The sequence below is a fragment of the Odontesthes bonariensis genome, chromosome 6 (genome assembly GCF_027942865.1).
Source record: "Odontesthes bonariensis isolate fOdoBon6 chromosome 6, fOdoBon6.hap1, whole genome shotgun sequence".
NCBI lineage: Eukaryota > Metazoa > Chordata > Actinopteri > Atheriniformes > Atherinopsidae > Odontesthes > Odontesthes bonariensis.
This window is the reverse complement of record NC_134511.1, coordinates 36,908,700-36,922,860: the sequence shown is the minus strand read 5'-3', so window position 1 is coordinate 36,922,860 and position 14,161 is coordinate 36,908,700. Positions and strand designations below refer to the sequence as shown.

The 14,161-nt window shown below is 42.5% G+C and overlaps 3 protein-coding genes across 4 annotated transcripts; 1 reads left to right on the top strand and 2 right to left on the bottom strand.

Annotated features, from left to right (window-relative positions):
* Positions 1 to 149: 149 nt before the first annotated feature.
* Positions 150 to 3,715, bottom strand: polr3d (polymerase (RNA) III (DNA directed) polypeptide D). The gene is made up of 9 exons (XM_075469121.1): positions 3,597 to 3,715; positions 2,888 to 3,047; positions 2,099 to 2,142; positions 1,832 to 1,986; positions 1,602 to 1,726; positions 1,352 to 1,511; positions 988 to 1,235; positions 750 to 902; positions 150 to 578 (listed from the first exon to the last, which is right to left on the bottom strand). The coding sequence occupies exons 2-9, from the start codon at positions 3,044 to 3,046 to the stop codon at positions 462 to 464; spliced, it is 1,161 nt and encodes a 386-aa protein (XP_075325236.1). The 5' UTR covers position 3,047; positions 3,597 to 3,715; the 3' UTR covers positions 150 to 461.
* Positions 3,716 to 6,796: 3,081 nt separating this feature from the next.
* Positions 6,797 to 12,340, top strand: phyhip (phytanoyl-CoA 2-hydroxylase interacting protein). Its single transcript, XM_075468626.1, has 5 exons — positions 6,797 to 6,975; positions 9,191 to 9,367; positions 10,396 to 10,570; positions 10,746 to 10,863; positions 10,954 to 12,340. The coding sequence occupies exons 2-5, from the start codon at positions 9,191 to 9,193 to the stop codon at positions 11,498 to 11,500; spliced, it is 1,017 nt and encodes a 338-aa protein (XP_075324741.1). The 5' UTR covers positions 6,797 to 6,975; the 3' UTR covers positions 11,501 to 12,340.
* Positions 12,341 to 12,419: 79 nt separating this feature from the next.
* ppp1r3c2b (protein phosphatase 1 regulatory subunit 3C2, duplicate b) lies at positions 12,420 to 14,122 on the bottom strand. Of its 2 annotated transcripts, none has more exons than XM_075468628.1 (2): positions 13,980 to 14,122; positions 12,420 to 13,428 (listed from the first exon to the last, which is right to left on the bottom strand). In XM_075468628.1, the coding sequence occupies exon 2, from the start codon at positions 13,398 to 13,400 to the stop codon at positions 12,570 to 12,572; it is 831 nt and encodes a 276-aa protein (XP_075324743.1). In that variant the 5' UTR covers positions 13,401 to 13,428; positions 13,980 to 14,122; the 3' UTR covers positions 12,420 to 12,569. The 2 variants fall into 2 exon arrangements, with proteins under 2 accessions (XP_075324743.1, XP_075324742.1); XM_075468627.1 differs by lacking the exon at positions 13,980 to 14,122 and adding an exon at positions 13,572 to 13,973.
* Between the last annotated feature and the right edge of the window lie 39 nt (positions 14,123 to 14,161).

Sequence of the window (14,161 nt, the reverse complement as noted above, 5' to 3'; positions counted from 1 at the left end):
AGGAAATCTCAAATGTAAACAAAGCCAACATTGTCTCTGCATAGCTCATGCCTGTATTGAAATGAAAGAAAATGAGGAAAACAAATGTACAAACAGGATTTCTATAACTTCAAGTGTACCGGCCGTTAAGAATTTTTGGCATAGTGTATAAATGATACCTTTTTTTTTTTTATTCACACATTTACATTCATGTACATTTTAGAAGCAAAAACAGCACAGGAACTTGGCACGTCATTCAAGCTATGAATCATGAATTCATAAACCTATTCTTTAGGAAGAGAACCTATAATATGTTTAGTATTTATAATTAGTGTGTATAAACATATTCACAGCTACTCCAAAAGCAAAAGGGCAACAAACCGCATATCATACTTCTATTAGATGTTAGGATCCAACGGGACAGTCCATACAGTTATCATGCTGTCAACATCACCATAAGTGCCTCCCTCCTCCAGACAACATCAAGAACTGTGCTCTATCAGAGCCTCAAAGTCTGGGGAACAAACCATTTTGTGTTTGATGTTCCCTAATACAGTTAAGTTTCCGGTTTTTCCCTCTGAATTAATTGATATCAGCTCCTAAAAAGGAAGAATAGGGAAACACATTAGGAATATTTGAGGAAGTATATGTAGTGTCATTAAAATAACACACTGGTTATGTTAGAGAGATGCAGATAGACACACACCTGGACTGTATAGACACCAATACAGGATAAAGATTAACAGATCAGATATATAGTGCTATCATACCTGAAGAAAAGAGCACGTTGTTCCTAGAGACACGTCAAGAGTCACTTTTCCCATAATGAGCTGTACACGGCCAGACTTCCGCACCAGCATCTTCCCCACTAAACCCTCCCGCAGATCTTTCAAACTGCAGGTGTTGTCTTCAGCCTCCTCTTCCTGATAGAAAATGAATAAACCAATGTTTACACGTATAAACTACACATCACCATGCATTAAAATGCCAAAAACCTGCAACGTCTACCTGAGTCTCCTGTTTCAGAAGCACAGACTGTCCGTCCTCCGACTGCACCTCTGTTTTCACTGGCCTGTGCTCTTTGGTGGGAGGCTGGCCCGGCAGCGAGTCAGGCAGCTGAATGAAGAACAGCTCCTCTTCTTTGCTCAAACTCCATCTATGCAGCAGATCAGGGAGAACTTCAGGCTCAGGGAGCGGAGGACGCCTGAAAGTTGGCTCCATCTTCTTTATTTCCACCTCCTCTGGCTCTTGTTTCACTGAAAGCAAAGTAATGGGTATCAGAGAAAGCAGCATGCTTGCACAGCTTCCTTTTTAACATGTTCAGAGGTACTGGAAACACCGGATGCTGACTTGCAAACAAATCTGAAGTTACCTTCAACTGCAGGCTCCATGACTTCACCATCGTCGTCTCCCTTCTCAAATTTAACATCAGTGGTACTAAATTCCTCCTTGAATCCCCATCCTGACACAGCAAGTGGAAGCTGAACAGGACAGCTCCTCTGCTCACTCCTCAGGAACGGGTCATCTATAAACTAGTAGAAGGCAAAAAGAGAGAAGAATTGCACTCATGGAATACGTACAACAAACACGCCTAAAAGATTACTGTAAACCTTTGGACTCACATTGTCTCTCTCCAGCTTACGCAGAATCTCTTTGGTCTCCTCTTCAGTCTCCCTCTTCTCCTTCTTAATATTGATGATGGGCGAAGGTCCTGTGGTCGGAGCATCTCTCTCACTCTCATAGCCACCTGTGTGGGAAGAGGGGGTTCACTCAAACCAAGAAGAGTCAGAGATTGTATTGTAACTGCACTTCTTCAAGAGCAGAGAGTGTGCTTATCCAGCGGGATCCCCACCTCTTCTTTTCATCATCATCTCTGCCGGACCCTGCTCAAAAATAGAGTGGGACTGGATGACCTCTGGGCGACCGCGGCCCCTGCCTCTATCCCTGGAGCCCCGGCCTCGATCCGCATCCCTCCGGTCTCGCCTCTGCCCACCTTCAACTTTTGGTCTGTCGCGGCAGACGGAGAACATCGTTAAATATTTAAGAAAACCAAAAACAGTGAAACACATCGTCTCTCTCAGACATCTTTCTTTTTGTTTCAGGACAATCACGAACTTACTCTTCCTTAACTTTTCGCCCAATAATGTTGGGTGCAAACGTTTTCTAAAAATAAAAGCAAAACAAAAGAAACATATTAGAGATACAGCACACATTTAAATATACAATTAGCTCTGGAAATATTTGGAGACTGACAATAACTGACGTCATTTAAACTATTTGCCCAAAAATATTCAAGTTAAACTTGCATAATTTATACAACCTTGAAATGCAGACTCAGCTTTATTTTGGGAGTATCCTGTACTATAAAAGTGCATCCAGGTCAGCTTTGCTGCGTTTGGCTCAATCTGAGCAGATTTCAGAATTCATCCAGCTGCTTCAGCCATTTGTCACATTAAACACAAGAGATCACGTACAATGGAGTCCAACCAGAGCCAGACTCATGAAAATCAGCCTATTAAGACTAGAACTTGTGGTCGCTTAAAGCATTTCCAGACTTTCCCTCTGCTTTAATAAATCCGGATCTTATGACCGCAGTGTTGTCTGTCAAAATCGCTATTCAGGTAACTTAATAGCACTGTCGCTATTTTTAAGGTGCTAATTAAATGTCTAGAAACTGCTCTCCGTTATGTTGACCAGGAAAACCGAGGACAGTGCCAGGCCATGTCCGTCTGTCCTGAGTTGGACTCCTGTCGGTGCTTTTCTCTCGGGTATATGGACTCATGCCTGTTTCCGTGGGTTAGGTGAACTTTATTAGCTCACATTAAAGTGAAAAGTTTCCTTAAATAGGATGTGTATATAAACATTTGCTGGACACAAAGGGAACTGATAGCGAGTTACAGGGCATTACTTTCTTTACTCCTCCCAGAGTGAGGTCTCTTGACCGCATCGAGGGGAGACGACCAGCAGAGATGCCAGCTGCGGGTCGGCGGCCCGTGAGCAGTCCCATACTGCCGCTGGCTCCAGGAGTTGGCACGCGTTGACCATTAGTGTCACCTGAGTCTGCCATCCTGAGTAGAGGCAAAAGCAGGGGTTAAAAGTTTTAGACAAGAGCAGTTCCACCATTTTTGCCTTTAACTGATATTTTCTCTGAGAAAATAATGTGTAGTTTTTTTTTTATCTGAATGCTTAGATTTAATAATTAAATTGGAAAACAGTAGATACACATATTAATGGTTAGTTCCATTTATTACCCTCATGTTCAGCATTCTGATCAAGGTACAAACTGGGAGTAACCATAGGTAAACCTACATGAGGTTCAGAGCTCAGCTATGTTTGAAAACCATACAGATAGCCGATCGATTATTAAGTTCAATACAGTTACAAAATATCAAAATGTTTTTTTCCTGAAAAGAGAAATTAAACTGCTGATCAATCACCACAGCAACGGTAATGTCCAGTCAAAAACAATGTCCAGAAATCAGCAAAGAGGGGATCACACGTGGCCAAATTACCACACAGGTACACGGACACACTGTGAACTTGTTTACTGAACATCGCCCGTGTCGCGAATAACTTGAGCTGCATTGAGGTTTTTTGTGTTTTTTTCATATACTTACTTTACTGTTCCTCTGAGATCCCTATCAGAGAATAATTCGCAACCAGAGAGTCATTACAAATTGTTATGTGCGCGTTTGTGACAGCGCACGACAATGATGCACAGCGCCATGACACTTCCGCGTTGTCATCCGCTTGTACGTCCAAGGGCTTCAAGCCTGCGCAGAAATCCTGCGCAGAGAGCCGCGCATAGTCGCCATTTGTTGCATCAACTTCTTCATATGTCGCATATCATTTGAATTTGCTCATGCTGCGAAATTAAATCTGGAGTATCATACATCAGCACCCTACTAGTATTTCATGAAAACATATGTGTAATGTTATGAACAGCATAATGCTGGATACAAATTGCAGTGTAACAATACATACTTTCAGAGGATCTATTTATGTTTTAGGTCTTAAGTTCTTTCTTGTTTATCTTTAATACAAAAAAATAGAATAAAATACACTTTTTATGCATACAGTTTTGTTGCTCAAATAGATAGAGCTTAACTCATAAATGAAACTCATGATCTTTAAATATTCCCAACAATCTCCAAGTCACCAAGTAAACAACATTTCCATAGAACAAGGCATAAAACTAAAAAACAACATAAAAACACAGCAAATTACAAAACGTGAAATTTAAGTACGCATTTATGTACATACCCCATTTCCAGAATTAGACATTCTTTGAAATGCTGAAATCTCTAAACTTGAATCTGTAATTCCATCCATCCATTTTCTATACCCGCTTAATCTGTCGGTCGGGTCACGGGGGGGCTGGAGCCTATCCCAGCAGTTATCGGGCGAGAGGCGCGGTACACCCTGGACAGGTCGCCAGTCCATCACAGGGCGAATCTGTAATTACTTAAAAAATTTAAACTTTGATGCCAGCAACACACTCAAAAATTAGGAAAGGGAGCAGAAAGACTGAAAAGTCTGTAGGAAATAAGAAGCACCAATCTGAAAGGTTATATTATCAGATTAACTGGTGATGGGTGAGAGCGTCAGGATTGGAAAGGAGCATCCACCAAAGGCTCTGTCTTCTCAAACAGGGATAAGCTGTAGCTCACAGTTTTGTGCCAAAGCCAGTCAGAAAATCAGAAAAACTATTCTTAATGAGTCATTTCAAAGTACTTTGGTGTTTCTACATTTACAGTGCATATTGTTGTGAGAAGATTCATGTAATCTGGGGAAACCCAACCATCCATCCATCCATTTTCTATACCCGCTTCATCCAATTCGGGGTCGTGTGGGGGGCTGGAGGCGCCTATCCCAACCACCATCGAGCAAGAGGCCAGTCCATCACAGGGCCAACACAGCGACAAACGACCACTCATAGCAAGTTTAGAATCATCAACTATCATCAACAACTAGTGCTAGTGCATTTTCACTCAACATGTTGTGTCCAGAAATGTAACCCAAAAATGTATTTTTGAGGAAACCATACAGTGTATCCACTCTGCGCAGGGAAGCCACCGAGTTCTATGGACATAAGAAAATCTAAGACTGGCCAAAAAAAACAATGAACACGTGTTCTGTGTTCAGACGAGTCCATATTTCTGCTACTTTAAAAAAAATCTGGTTTTAGGTTGTAACCGTTCATCCAGGCAGTTATCAGTGAAAAGGGCAGAAGCCAACATTTGTGATGGCATATGTCAGAATTTGGGGAGACATATCAAGGCAATGTCTTGAGGATCAAAGTTATTTCGACAGGACTGTGCCAAATCTAATTCATCACTATTTATAAAGCGTAGTTTCATAAATGCAGTGTGTGTGTATGCTTAACTGGCCAGACCCGTTACCTATTGAAAACGTGTGGTGTATTATGGGGAAGACAATGAGCCGCAGACGGCCACAGGCTGCTGAATTGCTTGTACTCAGCAAGAACGGACACCAACTCTACTTAAAAAAAATGTATGCTTAGATGTCTGAAAATAGAATGTAGAATAAACATGTTACATGGATTGTAAAAATTTGACATAGTGAAATGGTACTACAGTGTGTGTACTGAAAAACTGCCATAGAGGTCACCATCTTACATGAGAGGGATGTAAAAAAACACAATTTTAGGAAAATTATTAAACATGCCAATGTCTGATCTTAATTCAAATTCCACAGACATCTGACATCACAACTGGGATCAGATTCTCCTTTCTAAACACACCCAACTAGCCCTAACATTACAAAACAAGCTAGTCTTATCTCTGGAGCAGAGAGAGTTACTGAGACAGCCTGTCACGCCATGACTAATGATGGATGATTGCAGTTTAATTACACTTTGAGGCTATCAGTTCTCTGCGGCTGGCTGGAAATAAATTAACCGTGTTGATACAGCACATGGTCTGTGAAATAATGGCAATATATCATCGTCATCTCTGAAACCAAAATATTCCATGTTTATGAAAGGACAGCCCTGTCACTATGAGTTTATCCCATTGTTATTGGTGCCATCATCCATGCTCATAGCCATTGTTTAAGCACCAGATTATTGCATTAATCTGAGAAGGGTTTCTGTAATCTCTCACGAGATCCTAAATTAAATCGTCCCATGATGTTGAACCAATGCAAAAAAAACAACCCATCACCCTGAAAATTGATGCCAGTGAAAATCTGCTTACTTTGGATTTATATAGTGGTTATCCACGCCTCCAGATAGGCTGGGGGGAGAAGCCCTGTCGACTTGGTCCATATGGCATAGCAGTTGGCACATGTATATTTTTTTAGGTCTTTGTGGTGCTGTATGTAATTTACTTGGACATTCTCAAAGTCTAATCTTTTTAATGTACTGGTAGAGCGTGTCAAAAATAGCTATTTTCTCTTTTGCACTTCCAGTGCCCATATGATCTCTATATTTGAGAGTTGACATTTGTGCAAGCAGCTGAGTGTTCAGATTATATCAGAGTGTGTGAGGATTTTGTGCCTCAGGGCAGATTTACTGCCAAGTGATGTGTTGTGTATGGTTGGCTGCTAAAAGAGTGATGTTGACTGCATGCCCCGCTGAGGTCACACTGCAGATAAAAAAATTTTCTCTTTCTTTTTTGTTTCTCTTTTTTTCATATTTGCTTTTTGTTGTTGTTCTTATTATCCTGTGTGGCTGCACAAGAGTCAAGAGTAAGCATCGTGCAGTGCTCAGAGAGAGAAAAAAAAAGAGATGGGAGGAGGATGAGGGGAGGCAAGGGAGGTGGGGGTTAGGCTGTATGTGTGACACAGAGGGAGAGAGAAACAGTCGGGAGAAAGAAGAGAGGAGCCTGTGTGATCGCTTCACCTCCGAATCAGTTTTCCTGAGGGATCCATCATCAATAGCAACGGAAGTGGCAAGAAAAGAACAAAAAAAGAAGATACGGAGGGTCAGTCCAGCTATTAGCGTCCCCTATCACATATCCAACCCTTATAAAGGTAGGGAATGCTTTCAAATGATTCTGCTAATTGATACTTTGTTCCAAGTGCCAAGAAAATAATCCATCATAGTGTTCCAGATGTACAATTATGAAATTGTTAGGGGCACATTATTTAATGACGTGAAATTACATTTGTGCTTCTCTCAAGAGAAAAAAAAAAGAAAATCAGGTAACTACATGACTTCTATTTGCATGATATTCTGTTGTTATACATGTTTGATTATCTATATATTAAATTTTTTTGCCATCTTTGGGTATGTATTACATCCCACCAATGTCAGACTGAGAGAGTCTTTCATGGAGCTGCAATGACAAATTATCAACAATTTGTTAGATAGTGTTGAGGAACAAAATATCTCATGGAGTCTCGTTCTGGCAGCTTTATTGAACAGATTACATTTATTTCAGACTGACTGCAGCCTTTTCAGCTGCCACATAAAAAACTGTGTAGAGAAAATTTTGCCCTTTCTTCCTTTCTCTCATGCGGCTATCAAAATGTGATCTAATTCTCTCTGGGAAAAAAAAGAAACTTTGAACAAAAGAGCTGCTCCCTGTGTCCCTCTTCATATTCATTACTGCAGCAGCATCATCTGTTTTTTGTTGTGGAATTCGGCTAGGGATGAGAATCACACATGAGCACTGACGAGTCAATGTATGCATGTCTGGATAAATTATGCTTTATAATATGAGTAATCCTCATAATTATCAGTTAGCGCCAGCTGCTTTATTCGGAGCAGCTGCCCATCGAAGCCAATATCCTAGCGGATATAATTGGCTCCTGTTTCTTCTGACAGGATGATTTATAAATGAGGGCAGTGGAATTGTGTGAATGGTGTGAAAACCTTCGTTTGAACTGTGTTCACATGTATCCGATCCAAAAGTGGTGAACATGCAGGGGCGTGGGGCTTTGATGACTTGTCCTGGGAGAATCTCCTCTTGCTCCAGTTTTTGTCGCTGAAAAGACACCACGATTAGAAAAGAGAACAGCAGCTGGAAAATAGAGGCATGGAGATACACGTGCGTGATGCAACTGCTCCCTTCCCCTGCACGGTCCCGGTATGAGCGAGCTGCCTCACAAAATTTCACAGTTCACAGGCTTTAATGAGCTGGTGGAGCCTGTCCATCATCCTGACTGCAGAACACCCCAGCAGACCCCTTGGTCACACAATGACTCTACTGTACACCTGGCATTTGTACTATCACACAAACAACAATATGAGCATGTTATTTTTAGCCACATCTGTGATCCAGCATATGCTCAGCACGCTGCGCTTTTAATAAGAGAGAATCGCATTGCGCTGCTTTGATGTAGAGATGTTGGTGTGTGAGCAAAACAAGGGAGAGGATGCTTTAGTTTGATAATGTAGGAGATGATTGCTACAACAAACTCAAGACGGAAGAAAATTACAAGCAAACTATTGGGAAACATGTATCAGGGAAAACCTGGCCTGTTGGAAGAGATTTCCTATCAGTCAAGGGGCGAGGAGAAGAAAGGAAATGAAACAATCACAGACTAACCTGCAGCTTGTCCCCAGCACGGCACTCAAGGCTATGTGCAGCCACTTGAATCAGATTGCTGACAAGTAACTAAGGAGATATGATCATACATCACCTCCTGCTGTTGATGCTTAAATCTCCCTATTTCTGCTGAAAATTAAAACAAAACAAAACAGAAAAGCTGCTTGAAGCTGCAAATTCCCTTACTCAGCTTTTCTGTATGCATTTAAAAAAAGAGGCACAAATGTTCAAAATGTTTCCCATAGTTTCAACACTTGCTGACAGGTGCAGACATTGCATTTGTTTATGAACCCTTCCTCAACAATCACAAGGATAAAGGTGAGGGAGGCTGTATTTGTGTGGTTGCTGGGAGACTCCTGTAAGTGGATTCTGAAATGCAGAGAGAAAACAGAGGCCACTCACTCAGCTGGGGGTGTATGGAGTTGTGTAATGATGGAAAATGCCAGTTAAGAGCAAGAAAAGGGAGATGGAGGGGAAAAAAGATTAAGACAGCGAGTAATAGGTTGGCACACACATCCCTCAGTGAGAAGTTCATTTTGTTCCGTTTGAGATGCGTTGATCCAAAGTGTTTTTTAGTGCTGCCCAGTGTCAACTTCATAGCTCTTTGTGACCCAGTTCAGGCAGATTTTGCCCATATTCAGCACTGCTATACCCTCCACTTTAATGTAACTGTGCTTTTATCTCTGTGACGACAGATGACCGAAATGGACCCCCCTCTTTCGACTCCCTGCAATATCCAGATCTGTGAGGTGACCTGTGACTCCTTCCGCATCATGTGGGACATGACCTCTGAAGACACTGCAAGAGCCACACACTTCTTCATTGACCTGAGCCGCAAAGAAAACAAGGACCCCAACCGCTTTAAACACAGGGTCTGAAACTGCTGCATGACCTCATGTACTGTCCTCTACCTGTGCTGCCCATTCTATATTCAGACCATTCATTTTTCAAAGTCCATCCAGTCCTCCTTGAACCTTATGCCAAAGCACACACACATAAAAGAGAAAAATATTTATTCCATCAGAGTTTGGTTGGGTTAAGAGATGGTTCTGATTGCCTTATGATATATAGTTTGAATACAGCGTAGCTTGGTTGTGTCCTTTCAGTCACTTCCAATTCAAGGGAAAAGGAAAATATGAGCAGTCACCAGCTCCAGGCCAGTGACTCATATGCACATTGTTTCCATTAAAGTGGACAAAAACCAACAAATTCAGCTGCATCACAGAACAGCTTTCATCTTAATCACTTCAAATTCACATCAGTTAGTTAAAAACATCTAATGAAACTGCCGTTGTTATGCTGTTTTTACAATATGTACTTTCTACTGCTGTACCTGCATCTGTAGAAAAACTACATCCACCTCATGTACAACTTGTTGTATGAAGCACAGATGTGTTTACTTAGGCACGTTAGCAGCATGTTAGCAGAACTACTTGTATCCTCATCAGTCTCAGCTGTTCTTGGGTTTTATCATATAGCAAACGTTAGCATTCTGACATGCTGAACTTAAATGGTGAACATGATAAGACTGTGTGGATGCTTCCTGAATCATTGTTATGTTCACTCTCAGATAGCTACAGTTCACAAAGTGTCACAAACAAACTTGCATCAGGGATGTTGCCATGGATATATGGGCCTCTGAGCCTGCAGTAATTAGCTTTGCTTCTTAGAGGCCTTGGTCAAAACAAAGCCGATGATTTGATTAGATGTATCCTAGTTACAGCAGCTTGGGCTTAAAATGTAATGATATGCTAATAACGCACAGTTTATGGAGAAAAATGGTTGACTAACAACTATGTTTACATTTGTCTTGCTTTAAAGTGTAAATTAAACACACAGCACCCTGTTACAGCCCTGTATGTTGCTCCTGATGTCTCATTTTTCATGGTTTATCTTCCAGGATGTTCCCACCAAGCTGGTGGCCAAGGCTGTGCCCCTCCCCATGGCAGTCAGGGGACATTGGTTCCTGAGCCCACGGACTGAGTACTGTGTTGCTGTCCAGACTGCCGTCCGACAGCCAGACGGTGACTACCTGGTGTCGGAGTGGAGCCAGGTAGTGGAGTTCTGCACTGGAGGTAAGACCTACCATATCATCCAGCTAAAATAACAGCACGTATCTGTGCAATGGATTCTGAGAGCTTTGATCAAAGTAAAGCAAGATAAGGACAAAGATTTGTTGCACACAGCTGGTGTGATCGTCATTGGCATTTGAATGTTGTGTAAGCTTGAAGATATTATGCAACATTGCAGACTATGCTATGGAACACCTACAGCAGCTTTTCGACAAGGCCAAAGGCTCTGCAGGGAGGCTGCTGAAATTCTCTTTGTTTTATCGCAACCAGCATCCAGAATATTTTGACTTTGTCAGGTCAGTGCTGCTTTCTTTTTTTCTTTCCTGTAAAGTTAGGTCCACAGCACTAAAATGGAATACTTACATCCTTTTCATATCTTGATTTAGAAAGGAATGTGGGGGACTGATGCGTCCAGCACTGAAAGACAACAGCGGGAGTCACGGCTCCCCCATCAATGGCAAACTGCAGGGAGTCTTCTTCAGCTGCAACACAGAGTTTGACACAGGGCTCCCCCCCAATGACTCCCCATACGGTCCCCTGCGATTCCAGATCCCCGCTGGCCACCTGCTGAATCCCAACATCTGCCTGTATTTTGCAGACTTCTACTGTATGTACACAGCCTATCACTACGTGGTGCTGGTGCTGGCTCCTGTCGGCACAGAGGGCGACACCTTCTGTCGCACCCGCCTCCCAATGCTGGACTTGGCCTCTAACCCTTTCCTGACGTACATTGCCCCTCAGAAGCAGGGGGAGGAGCCTTTGTACTGCCACGCCAGTGATGTCATCCTGGAGGTGCTCTTCACGGAGCCAGTTCATTTGGAAGGGGGCTGCGTGGAGCAGATTAGCGGGCGCCACCAGCTCATGAGTCTGACAACAGCCAACGCCAAGAAAGATCCGAGCTGTAAAGTGTGCAACATCAGTGTGGGACGCTGACAAGTCTTTTTGAGTCTGAAAGACTGACTGAGCTGGACCAGACAAAACAGCTGAGCCCATTGTGTGTAGGTCATCTTTTGGGCTTTCATAGCTGCTTTCCACCTTTCCTCTTGCCTGGAGTAGTATAGTGTTTTTTTTTTAAATTGTCGGTTTAGACGATGCATATTTCAGGACTCTGTTATGAACTGTAGCAGATGAGGCCCTAACAGGACTGCTGTGTAGAAGATGATATTAAGACATTTTAGAATTGCTCTATACCTGTTGAGATTCATAAGTGCTCTCTCCAGGTGTCCTAATCATGTTTTCTCAGTATTCTCCCCCATGATGCAGTCTTCTTCTGCTTCACTTCAAATGTGATGTGACTGTTCAGATAATTGTGTTTGACTCCAAACATTATATGTTCATATTTTTCTGACTTCTTGTGATTCCTTGTCTACACAGTCACTGCCAGATGGCCTGCTGCCTAAAACGTTGTAAAAATTGTCAAATATCTAAGCAGCAATTCTACATTTCAAACATTTTCCTGCTTTAAAAGCTAACTGCGGAGTTATGATTAAGAAATTCATTATAATTAACTTTCCACTTAACAAACTGCAATGACACTGAAAGCCATTCAGTGGGTTGAGGTTATTGAACATAAGAGGAAGGCAATAGGGCAAATGAAATCCCTGCAGTAACTGCCTGACAGCATGCCTGTGGTCTGTATACAGAGCCAAGTTAAGATTAGCTTCTGCCCTACTATGGGGCCTCTGTTGGCCACTAACTCAGAAATCTCTGACCAACTCCAGCAGGGAAAGGGATCCCTTCACCATGCGTAAGAGTAATTCATACGATTTAGACTGACCACAAGGACATGAGAGTGTGGACTCTAGCATGCAAAAAAAAAAAAAAAAAAAAGGATAAGGATAAGAAAATTCAATACAACAAACAAGTTTTAATTGAAATAAAACAAAAGAAAATCAATTTGAAGTGAAAATAATTTAAAATGCAATAAAAATCATCTAAGACACACTAACCCACAACTAGCGTAGTATGCAGGATAAAAATAGAGATAATTTTACAGGCTGCGTTATGACTCACTTAGATTCTTCCCGTGGCAGAGATGTGAGTTCACACACACTGCTATGTTGTAATTCTGTCCGTTGTTGTTGTCCCAAAAAGGCTTACTTTGCCCCGCAGGCAGATACTTTAAACAGAACTCTATCTTCCTCTTGGCATCGAGCACTTTTGGAATGGCTATGTCAAATTCAAAGATGTCTGTCTGAGGTCCTCCGAAGCGTTTCTGCACGTATGTGCAGGGCACGTCTCTGAAGCTCAGCCAAGAGTCAAAGGTGATGCGCGCGCACACATCCTTCTGAAAGCTGATGTTCTTGACTCGTACGGTACCTTGGAGGGCCTGTTCACTAACGGTGCAGTTCTCCAGGATGACCATACTCTCTGCCAGTTTGGCGCGAAAGGCCTGGAAATCTAGAGAGGGCTGTGGAAAGCCCAGCTTGAGCTGCGTTCCTGGGCAGCAGGTGCTGACGGTGCAGCTGTAGCCATCCTCCGTCATGCTTCCTAAACCCTGCAACGAGGGCAGCGGGCCGAGGTCTGACTGCTCCTCTTCATCGGAAAACACTCGCACAGCCGTGAGAGAGTATCCCCACGAGTCGGCAAAAACCACACGCTTGTTTTTGATTGGGATCAGAACGTCATCGTCCAAGTCATCCAAGAAAGATGAGAAAGGGTGGTGCAGAGAAGTTTGTCTTAAAACGTCAACAGATACCTGCTCTGAAACTTGAGGACGGATGCAAGGCCGTGAAGGCTTAAGGATGGGGACCCACACGTGAGGACACAGCTGTTCACGTTGGTTCAAGCACAGCCTGACAGCAATTTCCACAAGTCCAGCTGAGTGGGCCATTGACCCCAGACCAACCAATGGCAGGACACTGGCAATGAACAAACAGAGATTTAGATCAATGTAATATCTTAATGTGTGATGAAATTTATACACACTGTAATTCGTTTGTGAGGTGCATGACAAAATGCCATCCATCTACTTCACCCTTAAAACACCACACATTGGACTTACGTTGGACTGGACATCTCCATGCTGCTAATCTGCTGATAAGTAATAAGAGTTTTATCCTCAATGCTCTGGAGGTTGGAGTATGCAGCCTCAACCACCTGCTCACTTCCCTAGGAGTATATAGGAGAACCCCCACAATGTCCTATTTATACCACCTCCATTGAGATGTCATGTAGTTTACTCCACCCACCTGATTCTGCTGGCCAATCAGCCAAGATCTGTTTTAGATCTGCCAATAGCAGTTTTCTCACCATTTACAGAAAAAAAACCCTCAAAAAGATCCTTTAGGTTAAACTTATTTTATGTGCTACTTCTATTCAACATTGTTTTGTCTTCAGTACCTATGAAGCAAAATACCAATAATGAAAGTATATGGAAGTAAAATGATTTCTCTGTATAATAACCTCTGACCTGCGTTGTCCACTGTTTACATGGTGGGACGAGGATACGAGGCTCCGCTGTAGGTCATTTCACCCTGCTTTGTGGAAAGTATCCCAATCACGCCAGACTCTATTCTCAGACCTGTCAGGAGACACCGATCCCACAGAGACCCTGACATAGATCCAAACCTCTGTCAGCAGGGTCCTGCCCTG

What these genes read in the sequence shown, in the direction of transcription:
- polr3d (XM_075469121.1), bottom strand. Translation starts at nt 3,046, where the DNA reads ATGGCAGACTCAGGTGACACTAATGGTCAACGCGTGCCAACTCCTGGA. An exon ending in GGGCGAAAAGTTAAGGAAGA is followed by an intron (nt 1,987 to 2,098) that starts GTAAGTTCGTGA and finishes CTGCCGCGACAG; the next exon opens with ACCAAAAGTTGAAGGTGGGC. An exon ending in CAACGTGCTCTTTTCTTCAG is followed by an intron (nt 579 to 749) that starts GTATGATAGCAC and finishes CTTCCTTTTTAG; the next exon opens with GAGCTGATATCAATTAATTC.
- phyhip (XM_075468626.1), top strand. Translation starts at nt 9,191, where the DNA reads ATGACCGAAATGGACCCCCCTCTTTCGACTCCCTGCAATATCCAGATC. An exon ending in AGTGGAGTTCTGCACTGGAG is followed by an intron (nt 10,571 to 10,745) that starts GTAAGACCTACC and finishes GCAACATTGCAG; the next exon opens with ACTATGCTATGGAACACCTA. An exon ending in GAATATTTTGACTTTGTCAG is followed by an intron (nt 10,864 to 10,953) that starts GTCAGTGCTGCT and finishes ATCTTGATTTAG; the next exon opens with AAAGGAATGTGGGGGACTGA.
- ppp1r3c2b (XM_075468627.1), bottom strand. Translation starts at nt 13,591, where the DNA reads ATGGAGATGTCCAGTCCAAC. An exon ending in ATGGAGATGTCCAGTCCAAC is followed by an intron (nt 13,429 to 13,571) that starts GTAAGTCCAATG and finishes GTTCATTGCCAG; the next exon opens with TGTCCTGCCATTGGTTGGTC.